The sequence below is a fragment of the Centroberyx gerrardi genome, chromosome 3 (assembly GCF_048128805.1).
Source record: "Centroberyx gerrardi isolate f3 chromosome 3, fCenGer3.hap1.cur.20231027, whole genome shotgun sequence".
Lineage (NCBI taxonomy): Eukaryota > Metazoa > Chordata > Actinopteri > Beryciformes > Berycidae > Centroberyx > Centroberyx gerrardi.
Genome location: NC_135999.1, coordinates 29,777,799 through 29,805,110, shown reverse-complemented (window position 1 = coordinate 29,805,110; position 27,312 = coordinate 29,777,799). Strand labels below are relative to the sequence as shown.

Here is a 27,312-nt window from a genome sequence, read left to right as displayed (position 1 = left end):
TATTTTTGAGCCATGGGTTCCCACGGCTAGAAAGTGATTAAGATTTGAATGGGGCTTTAAAATCCTGAGATAAAGTCTGTGGTAAAGATAAGCTTAAGACAGTTTCACATTTCCTTCTCATTACACTGAAAAGTCTCTTAAAGGCTCGATGGTCTAGTACTTGCATTCTTTTCAATTTAATGATAGTCCATTGTAGATTTAACAATTTATATTTTTTTCCAATTGTAGTTTTTTAACTTTTACATTAGCCTGCTGGAGGGGACTTTGAGTGTTTGTGACGTTGGAGGGTACAACATCTGCTGTAGTTAATTTTTTCACAGGTTAGCCTAGCATTTGCTTTATACCAATATCGATTACATTTCTGCTTTAAGAATCATAAAAGCCCTGTTGATTTGTGAAGATTATCTCATATGACAAAACATGTGAATATCATAAGCCTGTGTTAGAGAGCTTATTTTCAGCTTCAATCCAAAACCACATTCAAAAGCTCATTGAAGTTACAGTTGGGGCCGTGGCCAACGAACCATTGTGGAGCTAACTTCCTCGTTGGTCTACAAAAAAACATCATTGCTGGACGACTCTATTACACGAACACTGTAACTCTCCTCTTAGGCCATTCAGTGGAATTTTGAAAAAATGCTGGAGCAGAGCAATGAGACGCACTATTCCCTTAAGTTAAGTGAAAATCCAATCAGCATTGTCCGAGATATTGTGCGTGACATACAGGCAAGTAAACAAACGTTGTAGCGCCCCCCTTAGGCCAATTGCTGTCATTTTGAAAATGCTGGAAAGACACGCATCGTTCTCCAAAGTGTAATCACAATCCAATCAGTGGACGCATGGACAAACGGGCCAGGGCCGATCCATAGTCCCTTCCCCGATTTCATCAAACATATGCCCACTACACCACCTACAATTGTGGGTTGGCATAAACTGATATTTCAGCTAATACCAATGGAATATCTAACATACAGATTTAAATGTAAAACGGGCGATTTTTTTAAGATTTGGACATCCTTCTTTAAATATGCTGGTAAAAGACTTACGAATACTGTGTTAAAGGGAATGATAGATTGCAGTACTGAAAATTGGCAAAGTGACATTTTTGGGTCATAAGGTGGTATATTTATTTACTTGTTGATTGATCTTTATTTATTCATTTCTGTGCTTTGTTTCCTGAGTTTTCTTAACATTCTAAATCTTTTAATTTATTTACTTTATTTAATTATAATTTGTTCTTTTTTTTTCTTTTTCTTTTTTTTCTTTTTTCCTCTCCAGATGTTTAGTTGTTGCATCACTGTCGATTGTAATAGACTGAGCGTTTCCTTATACTTATACATACATAGATGCTATGACATTTTTCACAACATATTTATGTGATTGTGTGTAATCATTTCTTCTATATTACGTGCTATATGTGTCATGTATCAGGGATCTAAGTTAGATGTTTAGTTCTTGTGGCCACTGTGTATTGTTGTATTGTTGTATTGTTGAATTTGTCTGTTTTGTGTTTAAAAGCATAATAAAAATACTGTAAAAAAAAAAAACCTATGCCCACATGGGTACTGTAGATCCATCGAATGTTAGATTTGATGTGGTCCTTCTCAAATGTCTCTGTGACGCTGCAGGAGATGTGGAGCTGGTGAATGAGATCGCAGCGGGGAGCCAGGTGAAGCTGGTGCCCTTCCTGTTCCCTACTCACCTGGAGTTCCTGGAGCTCAGCTTCACCGTCGGGGAAACCAGCGCTACCGTTCGCACCAAGAAGCCGCTGGACGCAGACGTGCTGGCAAACGTGAGTTTGGTGGCATGGATGGATGGAAGGAAGGAAGAGGGATTCATAGAATAATAGATGGATGGAAGAGGGTTGGATGGATGGAGGGAAAAGTGGTGGATAGATGCTGGAAGTAGCGGTCAATCAATCATTTTTTTAAAGCAAATGTAGATTGAAGCTGGTGATAGTTGACATGCTTTGGGCTAATTTCAGTATCTTTAAATTTGACACAGTACAAGGTTTCAGTGTTTCCCCCAAGAGTTTTCTTCTTCTCAGGATGGAAAAAACCTCTAAAACAGCATTTAGACCATCATGAGACACTAAAACTCTCCACTGAAACCCAGATTAATGAAATTCTTTTAGTGTTAGCAGCTCTTTAAGGGAAACTCTGGGATACAGTACCGCTTTTGGCATAGCACAAAATGATCACTATGTATCTGCGGGAGTTGATAGGGTTGTTGATCAATACAAATGACTCTGAGAATTGGAGAATTCTGGCTTTCAAAACTCACTTTATGACCTGCACTCTGTTTTGGAGCAAAAACTCCCGATCCACAAGAGTTTCAAGATAGATATACTAATATCTATCTTGAAACTCTAGATAGATAGATAATATTATTAATATTAATAGAATATCACTTAATAGCCCTTTAAGTTAGAGTTTTGCAGTATGTCTTATAACCAGACCTAAACCCATTCTGTTTGTTCCTGTCTTGCAGACTGGCAGGACCTTGTATTATTCTATCATGTGTGACAACGTAGGCAAGGTGAGTGAGATGGCAAAGCTTTACTGTACAATCATTCACATTTAAATTCACCTTCACAATAATTCACATTCAGATATTTCAAATGATGCTGTGCTGACGCCCCTGTAGCTCAACAACAGTCGGACGCTGGAACTCAACGATGTGAACGACAACAGTCCTGTGTTTAAACAGAAGGTGTATAGCAAATCTGTTTCCGAGGTAAGTCACTGAAGTTCATTAGAAAGTGAGTGTGAACTTACTTCTCTGAGATATGTATCCCGAGAGCCTGTATGACAGAGGAAAAAAAAAAAAAACAGCTATTGGCAATGTACCTTGCATTTCTGGGTCCATTTAGTGGTTTGTTGTGTTTTTCTTCTTGGTAGATAACTGGTGATGTCACCTCCAGATATTTCCAGCAGCTACAGTGGAGTTTGATATCAGAAAATGTTTCAGGATGTAAAACATCAACAGTAAACGTCAGGTTTTGGTGTCAGTCCCTCAGAACCAAAGAGCGAGGGCTTCTTTCTAGAGCCGCCATTTTGCACTGACATTCACCGATGATTTCTCCACCAACAGTAGCCTCAATAGACCAGAATGCAATGCAGCCACAAGACATGTTGTGTTTTGAGTAAGGAATGCAACTCTCACTTTTTCTCAACTGGGAAAACTCTCTTGCTCTTACCATGCTATCTCTCTCCCCACCAACACGTAAAGCCACAGCTGAATGTAACAAGTTCACGACCCTTCTCTGGGGTTATCCAAAGGCATTCTGGGAAACGTAGGAAATCACTAAATGAAGTAGAAGTAGATGAGGCAGGTTGAGGGAAAGTGGATACACCTAAAAAGTAAATTAGAACACAAAATAACTCCTGTAATGTATTGAACATCACAGATTGATGAGATCTAACAGTGTAAGAGGATCAGAGGCTGGATTTATCATTTAAGAAATAAGAGCCAGGAAGACTGGCTTCTGATTGGCTGAGCTGACTACAGACTAGTGTTACTTCTGATTGGCTGAGCTGATTACAAGCTGAGGAGGAGGCTATAGTAGAACGGCTAAAAGAAGATAAATGTAGTAATAAAAATGGCTTCAGGCTTGAGAACCTGAAGAATCTAGTTGTTTATGTGTATCTGTGGCTGCAAGTCACTCAGCCTTTCCTCTGTCAGACTTTGCCTGTGGACAGCGAGGTTCTGCGAGTGGAAGCCGTGGATGGAGACAGCACCGCAACCAACAACAGAGTGTCATATTCCATTTTGGTGAGTTGCATTCATTACTGGATAAGCTATATTGAGTATGTTTACATGCACACCACTACCCCAATTACTCTAACAACATGATTTACATGGATTCATGTAGAAATCAGTTTATTGCATGTCACTGCACTACGGAAGCTGAGAGCGGCCATGATTTCTCATAGTTTTTTTATCTCCAGATCACAACTTAAATGCGATTTCTACCTGTGTCATACCTTGATTAAAGTAAATGACATTGCCAATTCCAGTTTAGTCTTTCTACACATTAGTTATCTTGAGATTACAAGATAATGAGACAACTGGATTCATAACATACCTACACAATAACCTGGATGGAGATGTGATGGTTATCATTCTCTTTCTCTCCAAAGGCACCATCTTCAGAAGACTTTATAGTGAACAACGGAGGGGGTTTTATTTTGAAGAGACCTTTGAACTACAACGCAGTCAAAAAGTACAACCTCACTGTGGAGGCTAAGGTAAGTGAAAATGTCATCACACAACATTCTCTTCCAATGGGCATTTTTTTTGTCCCATACCTTATAATGAAATACAAATAATGATGAGTTTCGTTCCAAATGAATATCCACCCTTTTAAAAAAAAAAATTTAACACCTAGTCTCACAAAATGAGTTACAGCATGAAATATAACAAATTATGGGACTTTTTAAAGAATAATAGGTAATTCAAGTTTTTCATTGACAATGATCAACTCCAGGTGAATTTTTTTTAAGTAGTTGTACAGCATTATGAACAAATGTTCAATCAGTGAGTGAGTGACGTGAATACTTGATTGCCTCCATTGTCTTTGCCATCACCGACTGCAGGATATCGGTGGTTTCAGTGACAGAGCCACTGTGCTGATTGACGTAGAGGACTTTGACAACCTGAACCCCTTTTTCAACCACAACCAGTACCAGGCTTTCATTCCTGAGAATCAGGTGAGTCTCACAAACGAAACGGCACAGTATGTTTCTCTCATAGTTCCTCAAATCCTGTTGTGGCAACAACAAAGATCTTGAACAGATAGAAAGGACTCTTCCTTGCACATTGTATTTGCCTTGTGTATGAATGAAATGTGTTATACAAATAAAGTTGGCCTTGCCTTCCTGGTGCATCATGCTAATCTCCCAGAATACATCTAAGATGGCTGCCATAGAATTTTGGCAGCGTTGTTCAATGCAAGGAAAGTGCATGAGACTCGAAAGTTCAACCGAAGAGTGCTGTCGCCATGGTAACGCATCGGCTCTGACAATGCCGAACCAATGCTCATTTCCATGGAAACATGATCAAACATGGTTTAGAATCGGAAGTGTATGGTCATGGTGCATTCCCAAATTGTCCTCTCAAGTGTTGTCGTAATTTCGGGGCTTTCAGTTTCTAATTGGATGTTTTTTTGCCCATGGCAAAAATTATTGGGATTTTTGGATTCCATGCTGATTATTCTGTTCTTATAATGGGCAAAATAATGTAAGTAGAAATGACATATAACAAAGATATTACATATTTTAATTGATTATTGAATTAAAACAAATATTGTGCGGATGTTGCGTTATCCTCGCTTCACAAAGCCACAAAATGCTGGAATGCTAAGCTAAGTCAATCTTTTTTTTCCATTGCAGCTTCAAAACTATCAGAATCACCTCAACTAATAAAGAAATGCATAATAGAGGACCAACAATAGTCACAACAATAGTCAGTTAGCGTCGGACGTAGCTAAAGGCGATCATTTTACACCCTATTTATGAGGGGGCGGGACCTGGAATCCCTTATTTGGGACGAAAAATGATGTCACACTTGAGAGGATAATGGGGAAGCCAAAGCAGTAATGTCAGAATAATGTTCAAATTAGTTTATTAGTTTAAGATAAGATAAAATAGCACTTTATTAATCCCCTTGGGGAAATTCAGTTTGTTCTTCTGTTCATTCATTTGTTCATTTATTTGTTTGTTCGTTCTTCCATCACACTAATATCTAAGGACACCGCTGATCGGATTTTGACAAATCCTGGGGAAGTGATGCATCTCACCATTGTATTCCAGCATTATCAAAATTACACCAACTGGCTCAGGGGGGCGCTACATTTTTCATCCATCCATTCACTTGTTGCGTGACATCTCAGACACTGCTGATTGGATATGATGAAACCGGTGGGCATGAAAGAAAAGCACATTTACGAGTCATCTTAACACCCTGAAATCGTTTAGTTTAGTATGAAATAGTTCTATTTTTATAGATAGAATCCTCTTTTTAATATTTACTGATGAATTTCAGGTAGCATTTTTTTGTGAAATGGATCTGTAGAGTTTTGGAATAAATCCCTTTATATATATTATATATTTCAGCTTGGCCCTTTCCGTACCATTCTGCCAGAGGCGATAAAGGCCCAGGACGGAGACACTGGGATCAACGCGACTATAGTTTACAGCATCGGAACAGGTAAACTATCCAGGGGCTTTTTTTAGAAAACAACTTCCGTTGAGTCTGTACTTCCAACCAAATCTCTATCAGAGCAAAATAATTCTGATGCCAAAATCAGCAAAGTTACATAGATTTTCTCTGATTTCTGTCAGAGAAGGAGATAAAACTCATTTGTCGTAGGACAGGCAAACTAAATTTTTTCTTTTATAAATGAGGCCCTAGGTCATCTGTTCACATGCATGGACTCCAACTCCCACAAGCCTTTGGGAAACTGTCACTGCTCTAGTGGTTTGTCAGTGAAATGTATATGATAGACATAATAACTGAGGACAAGCGACAGGTCTCTATTGCTCTCTTGTCAAGGTGATATTTAACAGGGTTTATGTGTCTTCAGTGTCTCCAGGCGAGTATCTGAGTAACTTCAGCATTGACTCCAGCAGTGGAGTCCTGACTGTGCTGACTGCCTTGGACAGAGAGGAGATGGACAGCGCTGTGATCTCTGTCAGCATCAAGGTATTACACTGACGTCTACACCTGTAGTCATTCATGCATATATGAAGCTAATGTTAGCTACTTTCTAATACCAGATGATTTCACTGATACTGACAAATAGCCTAATCATATTGCAATTATTTTGCTGAATATTGGAATTGCGATATGAAATGCAATACAGTATACAGACACAGATTTGTCAATATTTTAGATATTTCAGCAAACCAGAAACATTTTTAATCAAAAACTGAATACAGTGAAAGTTTTTTTGTTTTACAATGTACAATTTAATGTATAGGCCAGAGACAGGGCTCAGCACCAGAAAAGCATCAAATAATTGCAGCCTCTTGCGATTTAGAAATTGAAGTAGTTCATGTTGTGATTTTCAATTTCAATTAATTGTGCAGCCCTAGCCTTCATCTTCATCTATTTCTGAACTCACCATCATCCTCAGTATTAGTGATTCTTCTATTCCGGTGCTTAATATCCGTCCCTCCTGTCCCTGTCTGCCAGGCGACTCAGACGGACGACAGTTTGAAGACGGCTGATGCTGTGGTGTCCGTCACTGTTGAGGACATCAACGATAACGCTCCAGAGTTTGATCGATGTAACTACTCTGTTACCCTTCTGGAAAACTCTCCTCTTGATGCTGTTCTTCTCAGAGCCGTACTCACCGACCCGGACCAGGTTGGTCTTTACTGCTCAAATTTGGAAGAAATCTTAAATAACACCGTGTTGAGAGATCAATTACCTAACGTATACCACTTGGTGATGGACGTTTTCATCCTTATATTACCATGGATGTATTTTAGTATAGGTGGTCCCAGTGGGAAACCAAGCCTTTAGCCATGGCAGTGTTAGTGCCATGCTTTACCTATTGAGATAAACAGGGAATGGAGTGTGATACTAAAGGCCACGGTATACTTGCTACGGACATGAAGTTTGGCAAAACTGTAAAAACAGATGGACGTAGTGAGTGTGACGTCACCCGCTGGCTTCTGAAGAGACGTTTTGAAGCCTGGAGATTGGGTTTACGATCGCCGCCATGTTGACATTTTTTGGGATTCAAAGAGAGGCAAAGGGTGGAATTCGGATTGTCTGCAGAGCCGCAGCTCCGCCTTCAATTAGCCCGTAATCCTTAACCTGTCAATCACTGGAGAGGCAATCTGTCAATCACTAGGAAAACAATCTTGTGTTATATCCATTATATCCCGTTAATGACACAATTATTTTGAAAATCTCCATAAGGACACACATTAGAAGAAGTGAAATTAGCTACTGAGGCCATAACCTCTTGTGGAAAAGATGTATTGACTTTATATTTTTAGCAGAAGTTGGGTTGTGGTCCCATTGATTTGCATGGAGTTGGGCGGTTTGGAGACTTTTTGGAGCCGGCCTCTAGCGGACGTTAGAGGAACTGCTGCTGCTGCACTTCAGTATTGGCTTCAAAATCCACCTGTGGTTTTGGCAGCACCGCCTTGGCTTCATACAGTGTGCGCAGGAAAAAAGCTAAAATGACACCGGTGTCCTTTAACACGGCCAGGGTTAGGGTTTTCGTTTCCACCGTTATGTAACAGTTACATAACAATAACCCAATTCTTATTCTACATGCGATCTCTTCTTCCCATCCTTAATCTTCTCCAGGGAGGATTTGTAGGAAATCTGCGGATCCTTCCAGAATCCGCTCCTTTCTCCGTCAGCTCTGATGGAACGGTCAGAGTGAAGAACTCCACAGTCCTGGACCGAGAGGCAACTGAAGTCTTAATGTTTCAGGTAATCTAGAGTCTGAAATATAGATTAACTTCTTTTAAAACTATCTGAAATATAGATTAACTTCTTTTAAAACTATCAACAGCCACTGACCTTATTTATACGGCGGCCATTTTGAACACTCGGAGTGGGAAACTACCTGGAAGAACAAGTACAGCCCAGCTCTGTCCTACTGGCCACCAGATTATCACAGATAACCCACTTAAAATATATGAGAAACTAACGGGTCTCAAGAATCCAGTGGGATATAGGTTCACATTTTAATATTGGCCCATTTTCTCTAGTCTAGCCTAGGTAGCTAGCTAGGAATTTACTAACTAATAAGCTAGCAAACTAACTTCCCTGCTCAAATTCATTGTGGTTGTTCCTGGGATTACTTGCTAATTGAGAACTGTTAGATCTATCTGAAGTCCTCATTTATGTCTTGAAGTAACCCTAATTTTATAGCCTATATGCCAATCTTTGAGGTAGAGTTTCCCACTCAGAGTGTTCAAAATGGCTGCCATGTGAATAAGGTCAATGTTATTAATTTATTGTTATCAAAACATACAGCCTAGCCTTAACCAATACCTTTCTCTTGCCTGTTAGTTACTTGGTCAGATCACCTTCTGTGCCTATCTGTGCTGTTCTGCAGCCCGGTAGAATGTACTGGGGGTGCAGGTCTCTTCAGCGCCATACTAGTTTACATGTATATATATTTTTTTTTAGGCATTTAGCTAAGGCTCTTATCCAGCGTGACTCTTATCCAGCAGGTATGGGTTCAGTGTGTTGCTCATTGACACTTTGACAGGGTGCATGACTGTTGATGGACACACATTTGGTGTTGCAAGGATCAAATCTGTGACCTTTCGGATATATGATGGTCTCTTTAACTATTAGGTAACCCTGGCACTCGACTCTCCCACTGGAGCAAGTTATGGGAGAAGGGAAAGGTATTGTATGTGGGCCTTGATTACTTTTCTTGTCCACTGAAAAGATTGAAGCAAGGGAGACCAGTCCACCCAACCATGTTGTGATGGCGGATGTGAGCGTAATTCTTCTGGATGAGAATGACAACAGCCCTGCATTCACCAGTAGCGAGTATGAGGGCAAGGTCTTCAGAAACCAAACTGTGGGAATGCTGCTTGTCCAGGTGAGGAGTCGGGACGAAACCGTTTAGAGCGTTAAGCAGAAAAATGACTGAAAGGGCAGCGGAGTTAAGGGTTACATGTTTGAAAAGGCATTTGAATTGTGTGATAAATTATACACACAGTGAAAGAATGGGTGACAATGGTTGAAAATGTAATATTAAGATTACAGCCTGTAATTTTAAATAAACTTTATGTATAACATGACAGCATCACATTGTACACATTTTTGAGCTAAAGTAATCCAATAGTAACTATAAGTAATAAGATTAGATATTAAATTTGAGCAGATTATTACTGAGTACAATTTGAAGCATGTAATCCCCACCAAATTTTGAGTTTGATACATTTAGTCACATTATTTTATGTATCATTAATAGCAAAATACGTTTTCCCTTCCAGTTTTAAGCAGAAAGTTGTCTCAACTCAACTTATAGCTTTGATTAATCAAAAATACAATCTTTGAGATATTTTAGTCTGATATCAGAAAAATGCACAGCATGGAGACTGCCCTCATTAAGGTTGCAAATGATATTCTGATGGAAGCAGATTTAGATGAAAGGTCTATTTGATGCTAGATTTCAGTGCAGCGTTTGACATTATACACCACAATATCTTTATTGTTCACTGAAATACCTGGGTTGGCAGTAGGGACAGTTGGAAATTGTTTCAGGTCATATCTTTCTTGTAGAACCCTGCTTGTTCAAATTGGAAACTGATCATCTGATCATCATCCTCAGCAGACATCACCTATGGAGTTCCTCAAGGTTCAATTTCAGGCCCCATCCTTTTTTCTATTTGCAGTACATGCTCCCGCTCGGCCACATTAGCTGTAGACACAACATCTCCTTCCACTGCTATGCTGATGATACACAGCTATAACTATCCCAGAAATCCAGAAAATCAGATAGCCTAGCAACTCTTCAATGCCTCGCTAACATAAAATGTTGGCTGTCCTATTCCTGCCTAAATGAAAAGTCTCTCGAACGCTTCCAACTTGTACAGAATGCAGTAGCTAGGAAAGGTTTTGGTAACCTGTCTTTTGTTTGATCTTTTAGAAGTGCTATACAAATAAATATACTGATTTTTATAATGGTATTCAAAGGTTGAGGCAGAAGACCCAGATGCAGGAGCAAATGGGCAGATCAAATACTCCATTGAGTTTGGGAACAGAGACGGCTACTTCTCCATTGATGAAAACACTGGAGAGATCACACTGACCAAAACCATTCCACTGGTGGAAAATACGATCCTGGAGTTCTCTCTCTACATAACGGCCAGAGATGGTAGATCTGAACAATATTTCTCTGTCAAATGAGCAATTCCTACTGCTTTACAGAGTTGATCAATCATTTAAATTCAACCAGTCTCAATTATTATATTACGATTTTGATGAATCATTTAATTCAACCAATCAATTAAAGAGCGAATCTGCACTAAATCACGTTTTTTGAGCTTTAACATGCTTATATGGCTTCTATTAAGGACGGGATTAATGCTATTCTAGCAAATAGCAGTAATCCTGTACTTAAAGGAATAGTAACTTCACCCAAAATGTAAAATTTACTCACTCTCATGTCCGTTGAAACACTGATGAAGTTTGTATGTGACTATATAACACAGCGAGTTAGCTGGCGCAGCTCCATAGCAGCCAGAACAACTGGAGTGCCATTTTTTGCCCCTTTGAGGTCCAAAAGGGGCATTTTGTCCATTTTGTTATTTCTGACTAAAAAGTACTTGAATACACGATGAGTTGTATTCACGACGGTAAAATCCAGAGCGAACGAGCAGCACATGAAGCTCTATGAGTGGGGGAAATCTAGGAGATAATGAGGTAAATATTGGAACTCAAACCCAAACTCGCTGTGTGTTATATTGACAGACAAACGTCACCAGTGTCGGACATGAGGGTGAGTCGATAATGTTCATTTAAACATTTTTCAAATTAAATCCTGCATTTGCTTCAAGGAGCAGAAAATCCTTGTTGCACTGCTCTCTATGGGCTGAAACTTTCAACCGTGTTTCACTTCTGATCACGCCTCAATCAGTGATGTCAGAGCAGGTATTTGCTTTGCGATCAGAAAATTGTTGCCGCCCCAAGTAGAGATGGGTAATCCATTATCACTGACACTGCCCCAACCCACTTTATCGCATCTTTCAAAATCGTGTACTCGACTGAGACTGGCTGAACACAGTGTGTTAACGTGCTCTTTAAGTCATGACGATATTATTCTCTCCCTCTCCTCTAGGGGGCGTAGTGTCCCGTTCCTCTTCAGTGCTGGTGGACATTCTTGCTCCTGGAAATTCCAAACCACATTTTTTACAAAGCACCTACGTTGGCACCATAGAAGAAGAGCAGGACCCAGGAGTCGTGATCCTCAAGGTGAGCTTCTCTGCAAATTGATTGTAACTGATAACCAAAAAGTCATAGATCTTCTGACCCACCAGCTTTTCCTCTAACATCAAGCAGGTTTTCATGTAGGCACTCACAAGCAAGAGGGATAGTCACAGCCTGATATTCAGACTGAATGGCCATTTCGTTACCACTCGCCTGATATTGCCTCGTTAGCCATTTTCTGTGTGGGGGGGTTGATTTTCCCCCAACCAATCACTAGTGACTGACATATCCGACAGCTCTTACATTATTTTCAGTGATACTGACGCTGGGCGTATTTATTAACTTCAATGTCGGTCGTTTTTGACAAAAATATTGTCTTTGCAAAGACAATATGTTGGTTAAGAGGGTGATTTCAACAAAATCTGAACCAGGCCTGGATAGTCACATCAGATCCTGCACAATGTTAAATGCCACTATTGCCAGTTGGTTGTTGTGTTGCTATACAAGACGTCACTATGTCCATGTTAGTAATTAGTTTACATCCTGCCATTCATCTTTATGTATTCAGGTTAACTTCCTAGCATTACCCACAGAGGTTGCTGTGACTCTCCAAGTCGAGACAGAAGCCGACAAGTTCGCCATCGACCACGACGGTGTTTTTACCTCCAAGGTGAAGCTTGACTACGATGAGGCCCCCCACAACTACTCTGTGGAAATCTCCATCTCTTCTGATGGCGTCAGCACTGACAATGCAGTCGTGGAGGTTCACGTCACTGACGTCAATGATAACAGTCCTGTTTTTGCCTCCAGTTCAATCACAAAATCCGTCCCAGAGGACACAAAGATAGGATCCAATGTTTCTGATGTTCCAGCCACAGACAAAGACAGTGGCTTCAACGGGGAGATCCGATACTCCTTGCAAGGAGGAGAAGGGAAGTTCTCTATTGACCCTGTGTCTGGGATGGTAAGTGTGGCTGGTGAGCTGGATAGGGAGATCAAGGCAGAGTTCAGCCTGGTTGTGATGGCCGAAGACCAGGGTCGTCCAGCCAGGTCGGCCACCGCCACCCTGCTGGTCCAAGTGTCCGACATCAACGATAACGTCCCCGTGTTCTCCGAGGTCGAGAACGAGGTTGAAGTCTCAGAAACGGAGTCAGTGGGAACAACCTTGCTCACCTTATTAGCTGAGGATCCAGACCAAGGGGCAAATGGGAGAGTGACTTACAGTATTTTCCAGCAAAATCCCTCGTCAACCCCCGCCGTTTTCGAGTTGGACTCTTCCACCGGGGCTCTGCGGCTTGCCCAGACTCTGGACTACAGTGTGGTGAAGGCGTACAGTCTGATGGTCCAGGCCGCTGACGGGGGGACTCCCTCTCTGGTTGGGAACGGCTCTGTGGTGGTGAGGGTGAAGGACGTGAACAACAACCCTCCTCAGTTCAGTAAGGACAGCTACGACGTGGCCGTCTCTGAGAACCTGGCCAGTGGCGCGTCCATCCTGACCTTGGAGGTCACTGACAGGGATGAGGTCAGTAATGTGCAGCCAGCTGAGCACCTGCTTCTGCTCTGTAAAAGATTAGGTGCTAGGGAGGAACTCTTCTATAAGAGCTGGGTTCTGTGTGTGCATTTTTTGGTTGGTTCGTTTGTTTGTATGTTCCTTCCTGTATTGCTTTTTACGGTATGCTCTCAGCATTAGGGAAATACAGTGTGCGCTCATACACCAGGCAGTACAGTAGAAGTCACAAGCATGGACAGGGTTTTTGCTGCAGCCTGCGGACATTTACATACCAGGAAGTAGCTCAGTGATTTTCAAGCTATAGTGGGTAAGTCAGCGCATTATTTAAATATTTTGTTTGGCAATTCTCTTATGTAGTTCCAACACTGTGTTACTGTAACGGATGTGGGTAGGGCCTGGAAAGGGACGACTCACAAGGTTGTTTTCCAGCATTTATTTACTCCTGCAGAAGACAGTACAACACACATAAGTTGCCTTCTGGTCTTTCCTGCACATCTGCTCCCTCAGCAATGCAAGACGGCACTGTCTAGATTTCATTCTTTTTCTTAAAATACAGTACATAGATACATTAATTGGGCTTTAGAGTATCTACACAGGTCAACACAATATTCCTAATAGAAGGAAATTTCTAACCAAGAGCTATTAAAATTTGCAGGAAACATTTTCTTTTCTTCGTCCTAAATTATCACAACAAAGTCTTAACTCGCTCCTCTTCAAAACTTAAATTGAACCATGAAAAACAATATGCAAAAGGAAAAACAGTGACACCTGGTGGGCAAAGTAAAAAGGTGCGTGGGGTTGGGTGACTAAACAGAGAATTTACACTAGGAAATGGATGCTAAAATCTCTGCGGTGCTACATTGGTCACATGGCACAGGGCAGCCTGCCGTAATACAAATGGCGCCTAGAAAGTTAAATGAAAACGTCTACAAAACTTATATTAACGGTCAAAACAACACAAAACAGCTGGGTAACGTAATAGTATTAACAATAAACAATATGCATTAAAGGTTACAACATAAACGGTTCAATTTCCAGGGAAAACAATGAAATAGCGCGGCAGCATTTTCCACGCAACTTACGCTCAGCAATGCAAGACGGCACTGTGAGGGGCAGGGGGGGGCTACGGAAACTCAGGAGGTACGGAAGAGGCGATGTGCAGCAAGGTCATTTCCACAGGAAACATTAATAAAAATAACGGTGAATAAAATGACTCATTAGGATAAAATTCACAAATACTCAACAGAATCATTAAATGATAAATAAAATTCACAAATACTAATTGGAAATAAGAATTAATAAAATGCATTTTTAACTCTGTTACATTACCACAGCAGTCACTCCAATCATGCATACCACCCCATCCCCCCTAACAAGCATCTAAAAATGTACTGTTGTCATCACTTGATGAACATGTTAGCATGTGATGCACAACGCCCTTCGTAAAGGTTCTATGTGTAGGATAAGCTCATTCATTTATTAACAGTAACTTGTACTTATATTAAAAATGAGACTTTTGCCACTATGAGGCCCATGAGCAGATTTGTACATTTTCTGGTTCAAAATTGTGTAAAATCTTTAAATTTCTTTCTAATGAACTGGGAGTAATTCACCAGAAGCAGCAGAGGAAGAAAACAACAAAATCGTTCAGTAGTAACACCAGTGGTCTCTACAGTGAGTGTGATATATAAACAACAGCAGAGGCCCAGAGACGAGCCAACAGACCGACTGTGGCCCTCCACAAATCTTCTTGAGCCCTCAAAGCATTTTGGAAGAAAGATGAGATTCTCTGTATGTGATTTATTTTGATGGATTTTTTTTTTTACATCTGAATAGTGATTGTGAGATAATTTGCTCTTTACAAGGAATGTTACTGTGTGAAACATACTGATGACTTGTTACATTTCAAACTGATCAATTCTCAGTCTAAGTCTTGCTGTCCATCGCACTGACTTTGAATAATAAATCAGCCAAGGTACTTAACTCCTCCTTATCTTCTGCTGCAGGGCGGATTCTCCCACGGTGACTTCCTCTACACCAGTGATACTTTTGACATTAACAAACAAGGTGTGGTCTCCCTGAAGAAGGATGTCACCTTGGATAGAGAGACAATCGACAATTACATATTACAGGTATGAACATCTGCATTAACACTGGTCTTCTCTGCATTTTGTTTTGGGCGGCGCAGAGCCCAGCATTAGGGCTAAATGGATGATGATGAATCCGTCCATCCAGAAAAAGTTCAAGTGGATTAAACTTTCTGTCCGTCAAACCGGATGGAAATCTGACAGACGGAGCGTCATCAGTCCTGTCTGGACAACAGATAACTCTCACTGAAAATTAATTGAAATGAACGGAGATGGACAGACACAACGGATCAGTGTGGCTGCCGCCTTATACCCATAATCTAAGATGATAGTTTTAGTGCTCTACCAATCCTGACCTAATAATGAAAAGTGCTTTATTTAAAGATTATTATTATCATTATAATTAAAAAAGTGGTCTGACTCGAGAACTACAGCCCTGCTTCATATTGTTCTCTGTGTGTTTTCAGGTGGTAGCGGTGGATCAGCCTGTTGACAGCCTGAACGCCACCGCCCAGCTCAACATCACTGTCCTGGACTATAACGACAACACGCCCCAGTTCCTGGCTCTCCCAGACCCCCTCCAGGTCCCGGAGGGTGACTACTCAGACAAAACCCCCGGGGAGGTGTTCACCATCCGGGCCACCGACGCTGATCTGGGGCCCAACGGAGAGGTCACCCTCTCCCTCCTCTCCCCCAACCCACTCTTCAGGTTCAGAGAGGTGAGGTGAAGACGGGGAAGCTTCCCTCTCTTGGCCAGAATCGATTAACCCTAACGTCCCTCATGCGGGACCATCATTACAAACATGTTTCACGGCCAAGTTTTGTTCAAACCCACAGAACTTCATTTTAAATTCTAGTCAAGATCCCAAGGTTTCCAAAGATACCAAATATATCAGGCTGAATTACAGGATCGTGTGTTTAAAATGGTGCACAAACATCTAGATTTTTTCCATTTGTTGTAATGGCGCATTAGGCGCAGCCATACAAAATGGCATCTTGGGTTTGAATATTTAACTCAATGTAAGCAGCTACTGTACAGTATACACAGATACAGAACATCTGTGAAATTGTTGTACAGTATGGAAAACTTTGAAGCTACTTAAGAGGAAATTTAAGGGGAAACTCAGGGTGCGAGGGGTTAAACTGTGGTTTTAACCGTGTTTTAAAAGACAGACAGACTCCAATATTGGTGATTTTCTTTTTCTAACTTGAAAGTGTCCATGCTCATTTATGTGTTGAGTGAGTTTCATGACCATTGGGCCCGTGAAACCTGCTGAAACACTGTTGTATTGTTAAAAGAAATCTGGGGTGGTGTTATTGGTTGGACTATTTATGTGCACCTACTGGTACACCATGACATAACCACTAAAGATACGCCATTCACCTGGTAGGAGGAATGAAGTTATTGATACAACAAGCACATAATAAGATCAGCTTGGTGCTTTGAGAAGGTTTGGCGGTCGCATCACATTTTGTTGTTTCAGTCTGTGGCTTCAATCAGGCACAAAAAAACCTGGCACAATAAAAAGGTTACTTTTTATAGATATTCGTTTATAGGCTCAGAGCTGACACGATATATAAACTAGGCTACAGAGCAATCCAACCCAGAGACAAAAATGCAGGCTAAAATACAGCCTGAAAAGAGTGTGTATCCCTCACTTAGAGCAGTAGACGAACCACAATGTTCCGACTCATTTCACTGTAGATTTGAATGTCATGTGTATTGTACCTACTGACGATGTGTGTTGCGCTGCAGGACGGGACCCTGCTGGCCGTGGGCACTCTGGATCGGGAGAGCAAGGACAGTTTTGACCTGGTGGTTCAGGCTTCGGACAAAGGCAGACCACAGAGAGCGGTACGAACACGTGAGGGGCGTCAAATCTTTCCCAGTCATGTTAAAGTCATGTTGCAGACTGGTTTTACCAATAACATTTCTCCCCCATCAGCGATCAAAGCAGCACTCAGACTGTCAGGCTGAGCTGTTTCTGAGTTGGGGTTTGATCTCGTTCATCATCTTATTTATACCAGTGTTTCTCATTAATGACAACAATAACATAACATAACATAACAGAAACTATAAGTGGGAGGGGCTGGGATTCAAACCAGGAAAAAACGGAAAAAATTCCTGCAAATATCTATTTAGTAATACCTTGGATATATTTATTCAGCTTCATGTTCATCAAAGTGTCTCTTTGGTGTGAAGAGAAGGTTTTTTATGGCGGAGCGTCTCTGACTGTCGGCATGAAGAAAGTTTCATGAATGTATAGTTTAATTGTTTTAGTTTTATCGTCACAAATATGTACATGTATGATTTTTTTTTTCTCAAACTAAACCTTGTTAGTCTTTAATGGGGTTAGGTTATTGCAAACTGACAAAGAAAACGCCCTTTTTTTATTAAACATTTTCCACAGCTAGGTGTCCCCAGACTTTTGATGGGCAGTGTACAGTATACAGCAGATTTGATACACCAATGTAAACCAAAGTACTTCACAAACACAGCTAAAAGCAGTTCAGGGTTATAAAAAGAAACAGCCAATAACAGGAACGAGAACAGAAGAACTGGGGAAGTATGGTGAAAAACTGGAATGATGTAAATGTCTAAATGTCCTTTACTGACCTGAACCCTGCGCTCCAGAACATCACCACCGTCAGAGTGAGCGTTACGGACGTCAACGACAACAGACCACAGTTCAGCCACAGCAGCTATGCCAGCATCATCCTGGTGAAAGACGCCGAAGAGGGGAAGTTGCTGTTGACGCTCTCCGCCACCGACAAAGACGCCGGGAACAACTCGCTCATCAGCTACAGGTCAGATCAGGTTAACGACTTCTGACTGGAATAAAACTGAATTTATACACTCAGGGTTCCCACACTCACTTGGACGTCTAATTCAAGGACTTTTCAACGGCTTTCAAGGTCTTGTTTGGTAAAATTCAAGGACTCCAATTTGGCATGGTTTGAAGACATGACATTGGTCAGAATTAGAAATCATTTTTACTCACGATCTTGTCAAATCAAGAAATCCTGGTGAAATCAACTAAAAAATCAAGTACTTTCAAGGCCAGCCATTACTTTTAAAAAACTTTAAGGCCTTCTTTTATGTTGTTTTTTTTTCAAATCCACAAACTTTGAAGGAGTTTCAAGGCCCGTGGAACCCTGTGCACACAATAATATGAAAGTAACCTTTCATTATCAGGCATTAAGTTGGATTAAGGTACAGTAGGTTTGTCAGTCTTGCATTGTGGGCACAATTAATCAGACAAAATATATAAAACCTATAAATAAACATATAAAGCCTATAAATTAAATTGCACATTGTTAAAAATTGTTTTATTGTATTCAAACAGATCAATCTCAGTTTTTTATTAAAAATGTTTCGTTTGCTGAAAAATCTAAAATATTGAAAAATCTGTCTGTATACTGTATTACAATTTATATCACAAATGCAATATTCAGCAAATAATCTCAATATGTTTATTTGTCAATATCCTAGCATGTGACTTTGAAAGTGTTTTGTTTTTTTATCTGGTGTACAACCCAGTTCTCTGGTCTTGTAGTTTCTCTGCAGGAAGTTCTCCATATTTGGCCTTAGACAGTGAGACAGGGGCGGTGACCCTGACCTCTGACGTTGCTGATGTCACAGAGGACACCATACTGGAGCTGACAGCCGTGGCCGAGGACCGCGGCCGGCCTCCTCTCAACTCCACAGGTCAGGAGGAACTTAGGCTGGAAAAGTCACTGTCATCTTTTAATTCACTCTGTGTATTTCTGGTAGTATCTTGTGTTGTGTCTCTTCCTCCATGATAAAACCCCCAAATCAGTGATTCTGTGATCTGTTGCTCTGGTAGAGGAGACTGGAGAATTGTGTTTTTTTCTCTCTTCATTCACTGCCATTGTCTGGAGGAACAGTCTGAAAATCACTTCTAGCACATAAAGGAACGCCGACAAAGCAGATTCTGACAATATATAAAAACTAGTCCTGCTGCTGAATTGTTTTGAAGTGAATCTCTTTCTTTATGTTTAAGTGGAACACCGAAATCCAGTCAGAGGAAACCGATGGAACAAAGAAAATAACACGTTTACCAATAATTGTAAATAGGCGTAGCATATAGGTTGAATCACTGCTGTGTTATATCAGTCAACACACGCATTTATTCATATGAAAATTGAAATGTGTGCTCCTCTTGCAGCCCTTGTCATGGTGGAGCTGCGGACCGTCAGCCTGACGGAGGGCGTGGCCTTCCAGAGCTCCTCCTACAACTTCAGCATTCCTGAGAACCTGCCCGGCGGGGCGACGGTGGGCGTGGTCTTGGCCTCATCGGGAAGTGCGATTTACGACGTCGCCTACGCGCTGAAAACACACACCGACCTGTTCTCCGTCAACGCCAGCGGAGCCCTGATGGCCAAAACGAGGCTGGACAAGGAAAGGCAGGAGTGGTACATCCTGGAGGTGGAGGCAGCGGACACAAGGACCCCCCCCACATCAGCCATCGCACTGGTACGACCCGTCCCTTTACACTGGCATGTTTAAAAGACAAGTGAAAAACGGTATAGTAGACATAAAAACACAATACAAAAAATATAAAGATGAAACTTGCATGGTCCCTGTTGGGAAATTAGGTTGTTGCAGCAGCAACTACTAACAGGATACAGCAAAGAAAATAGAATATAAATAAGAATATTGCAGATGGGGGTCATATAAACATATGAAACTAACAATTTCAACACTAGAAATTGTATGAATGAAAGTATGAAAAGGTCTGGATTAGTAGTAGATTAGCAGTAATAGCAGTTGAGCTTTTTGAGAAAAAGAAAAAACAAATGAAGATGCACGATATGAGAATAATATACCAAGAAGGTGGAATATGTGCAGCATGAAATAAGTTAAATATAGAAAGGAGCAATTCAAAATGTGCAACTCTGGATGAATGAATTCAATTGATTAATTCACACTAATTCACTAATTCACTTCACTGTCTCTCTCTCTCTCTTTCTCTCTCTCTCTCTCCCTCTCTCTCCCTCTCACTCTCTCCCTCTCTCTCTCTCTCCCTCTCTCTCTCAGGTCAGAGTGCAGGTGGAGGATGTGAACGAAGCGCCGCAGTTTCCCTCTGAGACTTATGAAGCCACGATCTTCAGCATCGCTCCGTACAAATCGCCTGTCGTCCAAGTCAAAGTAAAGTCACCCGGCATCATGGGAAATGTAGTCTTAATTTTGAGAAGCACTAGCAGTAACGAGACCACTGGTGTGAGATAGAGGCGACCAATCGTCTGCACCATGCTCTCATTTGTTTACAGTCATTATACCAAGGTATCACAATTAGTTTGACAATTATATATATTAACTAAACTGTCTATTCTGACAGATTGTGGGCGGGGCCAGAGGCTCTGGTTGCATCTATGTAGCGGTCTGCAGCTACAAAGTTTTGAATTTTGAAATCATGTGTTTTTCCTGCTCTGGTGTTGCATTTCATGACGTTACAGTGTTTTGATGAGTTGACACAGCGAGCTGGCCAGCACTAATTAGGTAGCATTAATCGAAAATAAACAAATTCAATAAAACGAGTTCAGAGCTTCCCATCAACCCCAACGATGGATGCAGCTGTTCTTCAAGCTTCGCTTTTGAGACGTTTATTCCCGTCGTCTTTCAAATAAATGTTGTAGAGAACTGAGAGGTTTTGAATGACTGGAATCAACTTCTCCTCCATTTTGCTCTTGTCAGGCAGAACTGAAATGAAATGAAATGAAATCACAGCGGTTGGGAAAAGAGGAAGCGCAGACATCTGATCGGCTGTTGATAGTTGATGGCTGCTAAAAGTTCAGCTGTGGTGACGAGCTTTTCGAGGGTCCGATCTGTAGGAAGGAGAGAGCTGCCTCAGATAGTAAAATGTATCTGAAGCAGCAGTACTTCTGTTGTTGAGCTTCTCCTCTCTGTTCCTTCCAGGCTTCAGACCCTGACGTCGGGGACGAGGGTCAGCTGGTCTACAGTCTGTCAGCAGCCAGCGCTTATTTTGACGTTGACGCGTCCACGGGTTTGGTCTATGTGGTGTCAGCAGAGGGACTGGCTGGAGAGCTGACTGCAGTGGAAGTAAAAGCCACAGATCCCAAAGGACTTTATGCAACAACTAAGGTGGAGGTGAGTGTGGATGACTGAATCAAAAGAGTGGGAGACAGGTCCTCCTCAATATTGAGAGGTAGAGGTATTGCCAGTCTCTTAACATACAATACACAGGTGTAAACCCTTAAATTGATTGTAAAAATAAACAAAGATGACCCGGTTTTCACCTGACAGCGATTATAGACTATTTGGTAGACAGTTTTATCCAAAGCACCTTAAAGTACAATGGCTAAAAAAAGTATCCCCACATACAAACAACGCTTGCTGCTCTGCTCTGCCCCCAGGTGGCGGTGCAGGGAAGTGCCAGCAGCAGTGATGTGGTGGTCATCTCCCTCAACCAGGCCGCCAACATCGTGGAGAAGAAAATTCCTGAGATGGAGAAGTGAGACGAGACATTTTACCTGATAATTTAGTTTGTTCTGTGGTCAAGTTTTTACTTTCTCCTCTCAGGGGAGGCGTGTTATGAAGCGGCGGCCATTATGTTACTGTCACTATTTGACGTCTTTTACTTTATTTATCCCACATGGCAGTCAGGTACATGTACATAACTGACATGTACAGTTACAAATATAAAGTACAGAAAATCTAAAACTAAGTAGAATGCAATACACATAAATTGTACATATTAAGATACATTTATTTTTTGTGAATTTGGAAATGAACGTGAGCTAGATCCGCTGTGACATGAAGGTGTTTGAGTCCGTCCCATCCAGATAAACCAGATGCGTTCTAACCAGTTTCCCCTGCTGTGTGTGTGTGTGTGTGTGTGTGTGTGTGTGTGTGTGTGTCAGGTCTTTGGGGAGCGCCCTGGGCTGGACGGTGAGGGTGATCGGGGTTTCCAGCTCTAACAGAGGAGCGTCTGGGTCCCGATCCACAAGAGCGGCGGCAAAAACCTTCATCAGCTTCATCGCCTTAGATGGAGCGGAGGCCGTTTCCTCTGAGGAGGTGACAAAGTAAGATCCGTTCACATGCCGGGTCTCTTTCAGCGCTGTTAGAGGTTAAAGCTGCACTGGGCAGCTTCACATGTTGGGTAACAGCAGCCAGAGTCAGAATACCATATGTTTTGTTTCATCTGTTGTCAGGTTGCTGATCTTTGCACTATTGGTGGCAAAATACTGTGCGATGCTGCGGATGGTATTCTTTAAAACCATCCTACCACCGCACAGAAATTAGCTATTTTCTTGGTCTTTGTCCAGGAGAAAGAGGCGAAAACGTTACTTTCGTTTTGTCGTCACTCTTGGTCAACATTCCCCAAACATCCAGTGACAGGTTGCTGTTGAAAAATCCCAAATATCTTCTGGGTTGGCGCTTTAACGCTGTCATCATTCTGTCTGTGAGACGCATCATCCTCATCAGCTCTCTGACGCCACCAACAGGAAGCTGCAGAGTGAATCGGCCGCGGTGAAGGCGGAGCTAGAGAAAGTGTTTGGGGAGGGGCTTCAGCACGATGTGGAGGAGGAGCCAAAAGGCCCCGCCTCCAACCAGGCCGCTGTCATCGCCCTGGCCGTCCTGTTGGCCCTGAGCATGCTGGGATTGATCCTGATGGTGACGTTCTCGATCATCAAGTAAGCATCCTAAAGGGGATGAGATACCTCCATCCAGGTGTAAAACATACAGGTTGAACTAGCAGAAAGCTCTGATCCTGATTTAGATCAACTCCAAGCATCAAGGGAAGACGTAGAGGAAAAGGAGGAGAGGCTTTAAAGATTTTTAATCCTTGAGATAATTGAGACATTAATTGTGTAAAAGAACATGAAGCTCAATTTGGAAGGTGGTCCTATTATTTTGTACACTCATTTTAGGTACTTGTACGGAAGCCCTGAAAGGCAAGAGGGAGAATTTTTCTACGTTTATCTCGTTCATTTATCTCGACTTAGAAACTCATCCGAACAAAATTACACTTAGAGCTTGGACACTTTTTTTTTTTTCACGTTCACGCCTTTCAGAGCTTCCATATACTTGCGCTCAAGAAGTTTAAATGAAATGAAATCTCACAGTGCTAACCTCAGTGTGTCCTTTCCATGTCAGGTTCAAAAGGATGAAGAAAGATCTGGAGGATCCCTACAGGGAGAACATTGACATCGACAGGCACAGCGAGGGATACACGTAAGTCTCCAAGTTGACGTTCTACTTCTTCAAAACTCTCAGAACATCGTTACGCTTCTGTTTTTGAAGCGGATTTTGACGCAGCCTCCGTGTTATTCCTCAGGAACATGGACGGGAAAACTTCTGAAACCTCAGAACAGGTAAGGACTCGCTAACCTTGTTCTGACCATTAAAGTTGACATTTTGTAAAGAAAACAAATCGTGAAAAAAGTTGTGTAATTTTGGCTGATGATGCTGTGTTTTCTGTTGCAGAGGCGGGCGTCGCCACAGGAGGAGAAGCCAGAGGCCGACCGGCGGAGGAAGAGCAGAGACAGTGAGACAGATGGAACGGGTCCCGGCAGGGAGACGGTTAAACGGGACAGAAGCCACAGCGGGACAGGGGACAGAGACAGTGACAGTGATGAAAGCCACACCTCCACTTTCTGATCTGTAACAAACAGCAGCTGAGTTCACTGATCAGCACGACTTCAGTGGAAGGATCCTGTGACTCAGATGTGTTGAGATAAAACTGACAAGCTGTAGTATTACATCATCAGTTGTCATTGCAACTTGCAATCATTGATGAAATGTTTTTATGATGAAAGCATCAGAGGGTAAAAAACAGATAAACAGATAAAATTGCATAAACAGATTAAATTGATAATGTAAAATTCCACTTTTCCATGACTTTCCAGAACTAAGTCAAAGTGTTTCCTAAAAGTGTTCTTCCTTCCTGGTTTGTTAAAGTGGTTTTTCAGTCTGGTTTCCACTCCAGTTGGGCTGAAAACCAGCTAAAGCTATGAATACATTCTGCTATATTCCTGTCAAGTCACCTCTTTGTAAAATTCCCTGATATTCCCTGTCTGGAATTCCAGGATTGGTGTGAACTCTGAACAAGCAACACATTCAAAGCATTAGGTGTGATCCGGGGGTATGACTCCCTGTGTATAGACCAGACACACACACACACACACACACACACACACACTGAGAATGACTGACCCACAACAATGTTTACAGTACAGTTCAGTGTATTTAAATGAGCAGCAATAAAAGAAATTGAGCACCTTAAGACATCATGTGACTCCTGTGTTGTCATGTTGTTTCATGGTTGATAATTGAAGTGAAAACAAGTTCGGCCGTCGCTCACCTCAGCCAGGAGCAGGCAGCAGGGTGTCGGTGTTCAGGAAAACATAAATACAACTAAAAATGTTGTTTACCAAATAAATAGCTGCCAGTTTGTATTGTTATACTGACTCATATTGACCCTGTGCTTCAGCTGCCTTCTTGGACTAGAGGACCACAATGGAAATAGGCCTTGGACTTTCTTGTGTTTTATCCTCGACTGTTTTTTTAACCAGGTGCATTATATTATATTGCATATATATGTAAATTGTTTTTAAAATGATCAAATCAAATCCACCAATATGACATGTAATCCCTAGTGTTGTTTAACTAGAGTGAGTCCATGCAGAAGCCTGGCTTGGATTCCTGCCATCACTGATGTTTGGTTGAATTATGTTGCGTTCACGTGCTGGTGGGAAAGTCCGACATCCGGGACTTCCAAGCGTTGCGTTCAGGTGCTACTTTGGAAAAATCAAACCCAGAAGACAAATGATAAACAAACATAAAGTGTTACGGAGGCTGCAGCTTTGGAAGTTGGAGATTTTTTCTGCGTTGTCGGAGGTTTGAGCTCTTGAGTGACTCATGTTTTAGCCGTGTGTGTTGCAGCTCTGAAACACAAAATTTAAAGTACTCAATAAGTCCAGCCTGGATGGCAGCAAAACTAATGAACTATTGGACAAGAACCAAATCGGGTTAACTCTGGGTCAGGAACAGGACAGGAAACACCATGTCTTGTTCTCTGGCTGATCCATCCCAACATTCACTACATAAACTTGTTCGAATTCATTTTAAGTTGCTGAAATATTTTTGGGATGTTATTGTTGTGATCTTCTTTACATTTGAGCAAAATGTGCGTGCCATACCTTTTCATTCGCTTGTGTTTTCCTCAAATACAAAAGAACAAATGAAAAGAACAGTCTATATGTACGATGTGTAGTTTCTGTGCTCAAAGTCACACAAGACAAACGGTTCTGGATGCCAGAGGATGAAACCTCGAGTTATGAATTGCCAAAGGTTTTGTTAGTGTGAGCTGCAGACCAGTTACAGACCAGTTACAGACCAGTTACAGACCAGTTAGGCTCCATGGAACAGGCAGACTGTCTCTGAAAGCATTTGAACTGTCTCTTTTATTACCAACAGACGGATATAGAGGACAATCTGTTACAGAGAGAGGAGGAGAGTTACAGTAAAGCTCCAGTGGAGGAGAAAGAAAAGAGGCTCAGAGAAACTCACATCGCTGCTGTCAGGTGAAAAACCGCCAGCTGCACTGCAGGTGAAGTTCGTGTTAATTGAAGTTTTCCTGGTGACTCGGTCTGAGGCGCATACCGTGTAACCGTGACGACCTGGGTTTGAATCTGGCCCAGGACCTTTTATCGCATGTCATCCCCCTCCCTCTCTCTCCACTTTCACCTCTCAAATAAAAGGCAAAAATGCCCAAACAATAATCTTAAAAAAAAAAAAATCAGTTTTCCATGGTCTTTTATGGGCTTGGGGAAAATGAAACCCTTTCAAAACCCGAATCTCCCCTGCCTTAACAACTGCTGAGATGCCGTTGAGCAAGGCAGTAACTCCCAACCGCTCTACTGGACCTGACAGGTGACAAACTGGTGAAGACTGGTTGAACTGGTTGAACTGGGCAGCAGGGTGTTCATGCACTCAGCAGATTTTCTTAATTCCTGAAGATTTAGCATTTAGGAGTTGCAAAGTTTCCACCCAGCAGTAACGACACGCCAAACTCCTGCAAACACCTAAAACATTTCTTTCGTTCTGTAACAAAGTCAGTCGGGCCTGTGGGAGCAGCAGGAGGGATGAAGGCACTAAGAATAAAACGACTGGATGTGGGATTGGAAACGTAATCTCACTGCTGGCAGGTAAAAAAAAAACACAAATCTGCAAAAGGTAGCTTTATGCAGGACAGCAGGACGGCTAGTGCTGCGTTCAGGTCATGTCGGATTTACCGTAAATACAAGCTGCCGACCGGGATAAAGCCCGTTCAGGTCTGGTCTGCCTCCTGGTGGTAAAGACAAGAAGGACAGGTAGCTTTGTGTCATGTTTTGTGGAAGCAGCAAATCCACCTGTCTGCAGTCCAAGGTAATTCAAGTCAGAACTATCAGTTATATTCACACCAATATGATGAATTCCACTTATGAAAAGCGAGTAATGTCTGCTGCAGTTTGTTTACGGTTGATTTTAAATTCATAAATAAAAATCCAAAGAGTTAAACACCTGAACACTTCCGTCATCCTGTTGCTCCAGCATGTTGAACGCAGCATCAGCGGTCGGTTAATGAGGTCGTCCCGAAATCGGAGGGTTCGAACCCGGTGTGGTCGAACCTGCCGGGGCGTCCCGGAGCGAGAGGCTTCACCCCGCCTCAACCGGTGGACAGAGAGAGAACTTCCCTCTCGGGGGACGAAGAAAGAATATATATAAAAGAGAAAGAAAGCCAATTTTCATTTTAAACTTGTTTGATG

At 41.8% G+C, this 27,312-nt stretch overlaps 2 protein-coding genes across 2 annotated transcripts; both read left to right on the top strand.

Annotated features, from left to right (window-relative positions):
- The first annotated feature begins 1,558 nt into the window (after positions 1-1,558).
- On the top strand, positions 1,559-21,667 carry LOC144542802 (cadherin-23-like). The gene is made up of 23 exons (XM_078290108.1): positions 1,559-1,562; positions 1,629-1,792; positions 2,491-2,538; positions 2,647-2,736; positions 3,685-3,774; positions 4,143-4,250; positions 4,599-4,712; positions 6,117-6,210; positions 6,587-6,705; positions 7,198-7,371; positions 8,329-8,457; positions 9,431-9,586; positions 10,687-10,867; positions 11,831-11,964; positions 12,488-13,441; positions 15,436-15,561; positions 15,984-16,235; positions 17,273-17,371; positions 18,152-18,324; positions 19,074-19,225; positions 19,707-20,014; positions 20,579-20,689; positions 21,458-21,667. The coding sequence occupies exons 1-23, from the start codon at positions 1,559-1,561 to the stop codon at positions 21,665-21,667; spliced, it is 3,990 nt and encodes a 1,329-aa protein (XP_078146234.1).
- An 858-nt stretch (positions 21,668-22,525) lies between these two features.
- LOC144542738 (uncharacterized) lies at positions 22,526-24,244 on the top strand. Its single transcript, XM_078289780.1, has 5 exons — positions 22,526-22,584; positions 23,008-23,196; positions 23,660-23,737; positions 23,841-23,877; positions 23,990-24,244. Exons 2-5 carry the CDS (start codon positions 23,156-23,158, stop codon positions 24,161-24,163), a joined length of 330 nt encoding a protein of 109 aa, XP_078145906.1. The 5' UTR covers positions 22,526-22,584; positions 23,008-23,155; the 3' UTR covers positions 24,164-24,244.
- Positions 24,245-27,312: the final 3,068 nt, after the last annotated feature.

Coding starts and splice junctions, on each gene's coding strand:
- LOC144542802 (XM_078290108.1), top strand. Junction 11,965..12,487: donor CAGGAGTCGTGATCCTCAAG/GTGAGCTTCTCT, acceptor TTATGTATTCAG/GTTAACTTCCTAGCATTACC. Junction 19,226..19,706: donor GCCTCCTCTCAACTCCACAG/GTCAGGAGGAAC, acceptor CTCCTCTTGCAG/CCCTTGTCATGGTGGAGCTG.
- LOC144542738 (XM_078289780.1), top strand. CDS start 23,156: ATGCTGGGATTGATCCTGATGGTGACGTTCTCGATCATCAA. Junction 23,738..23,840: donor AGGCACAGCGAGGGATACAC/GTAAGTCTCCAA, acceptor GTTATTCCTCAG/GAACATGGACGGGAAAACTT. Junction 23,878..23,989: donor CTTCTGAAACCTCAGAACAG/GTAAGGACTCGC, acceptor TTTCTGTTGCAG/AGGCGGGCGTCGCCACAGGA.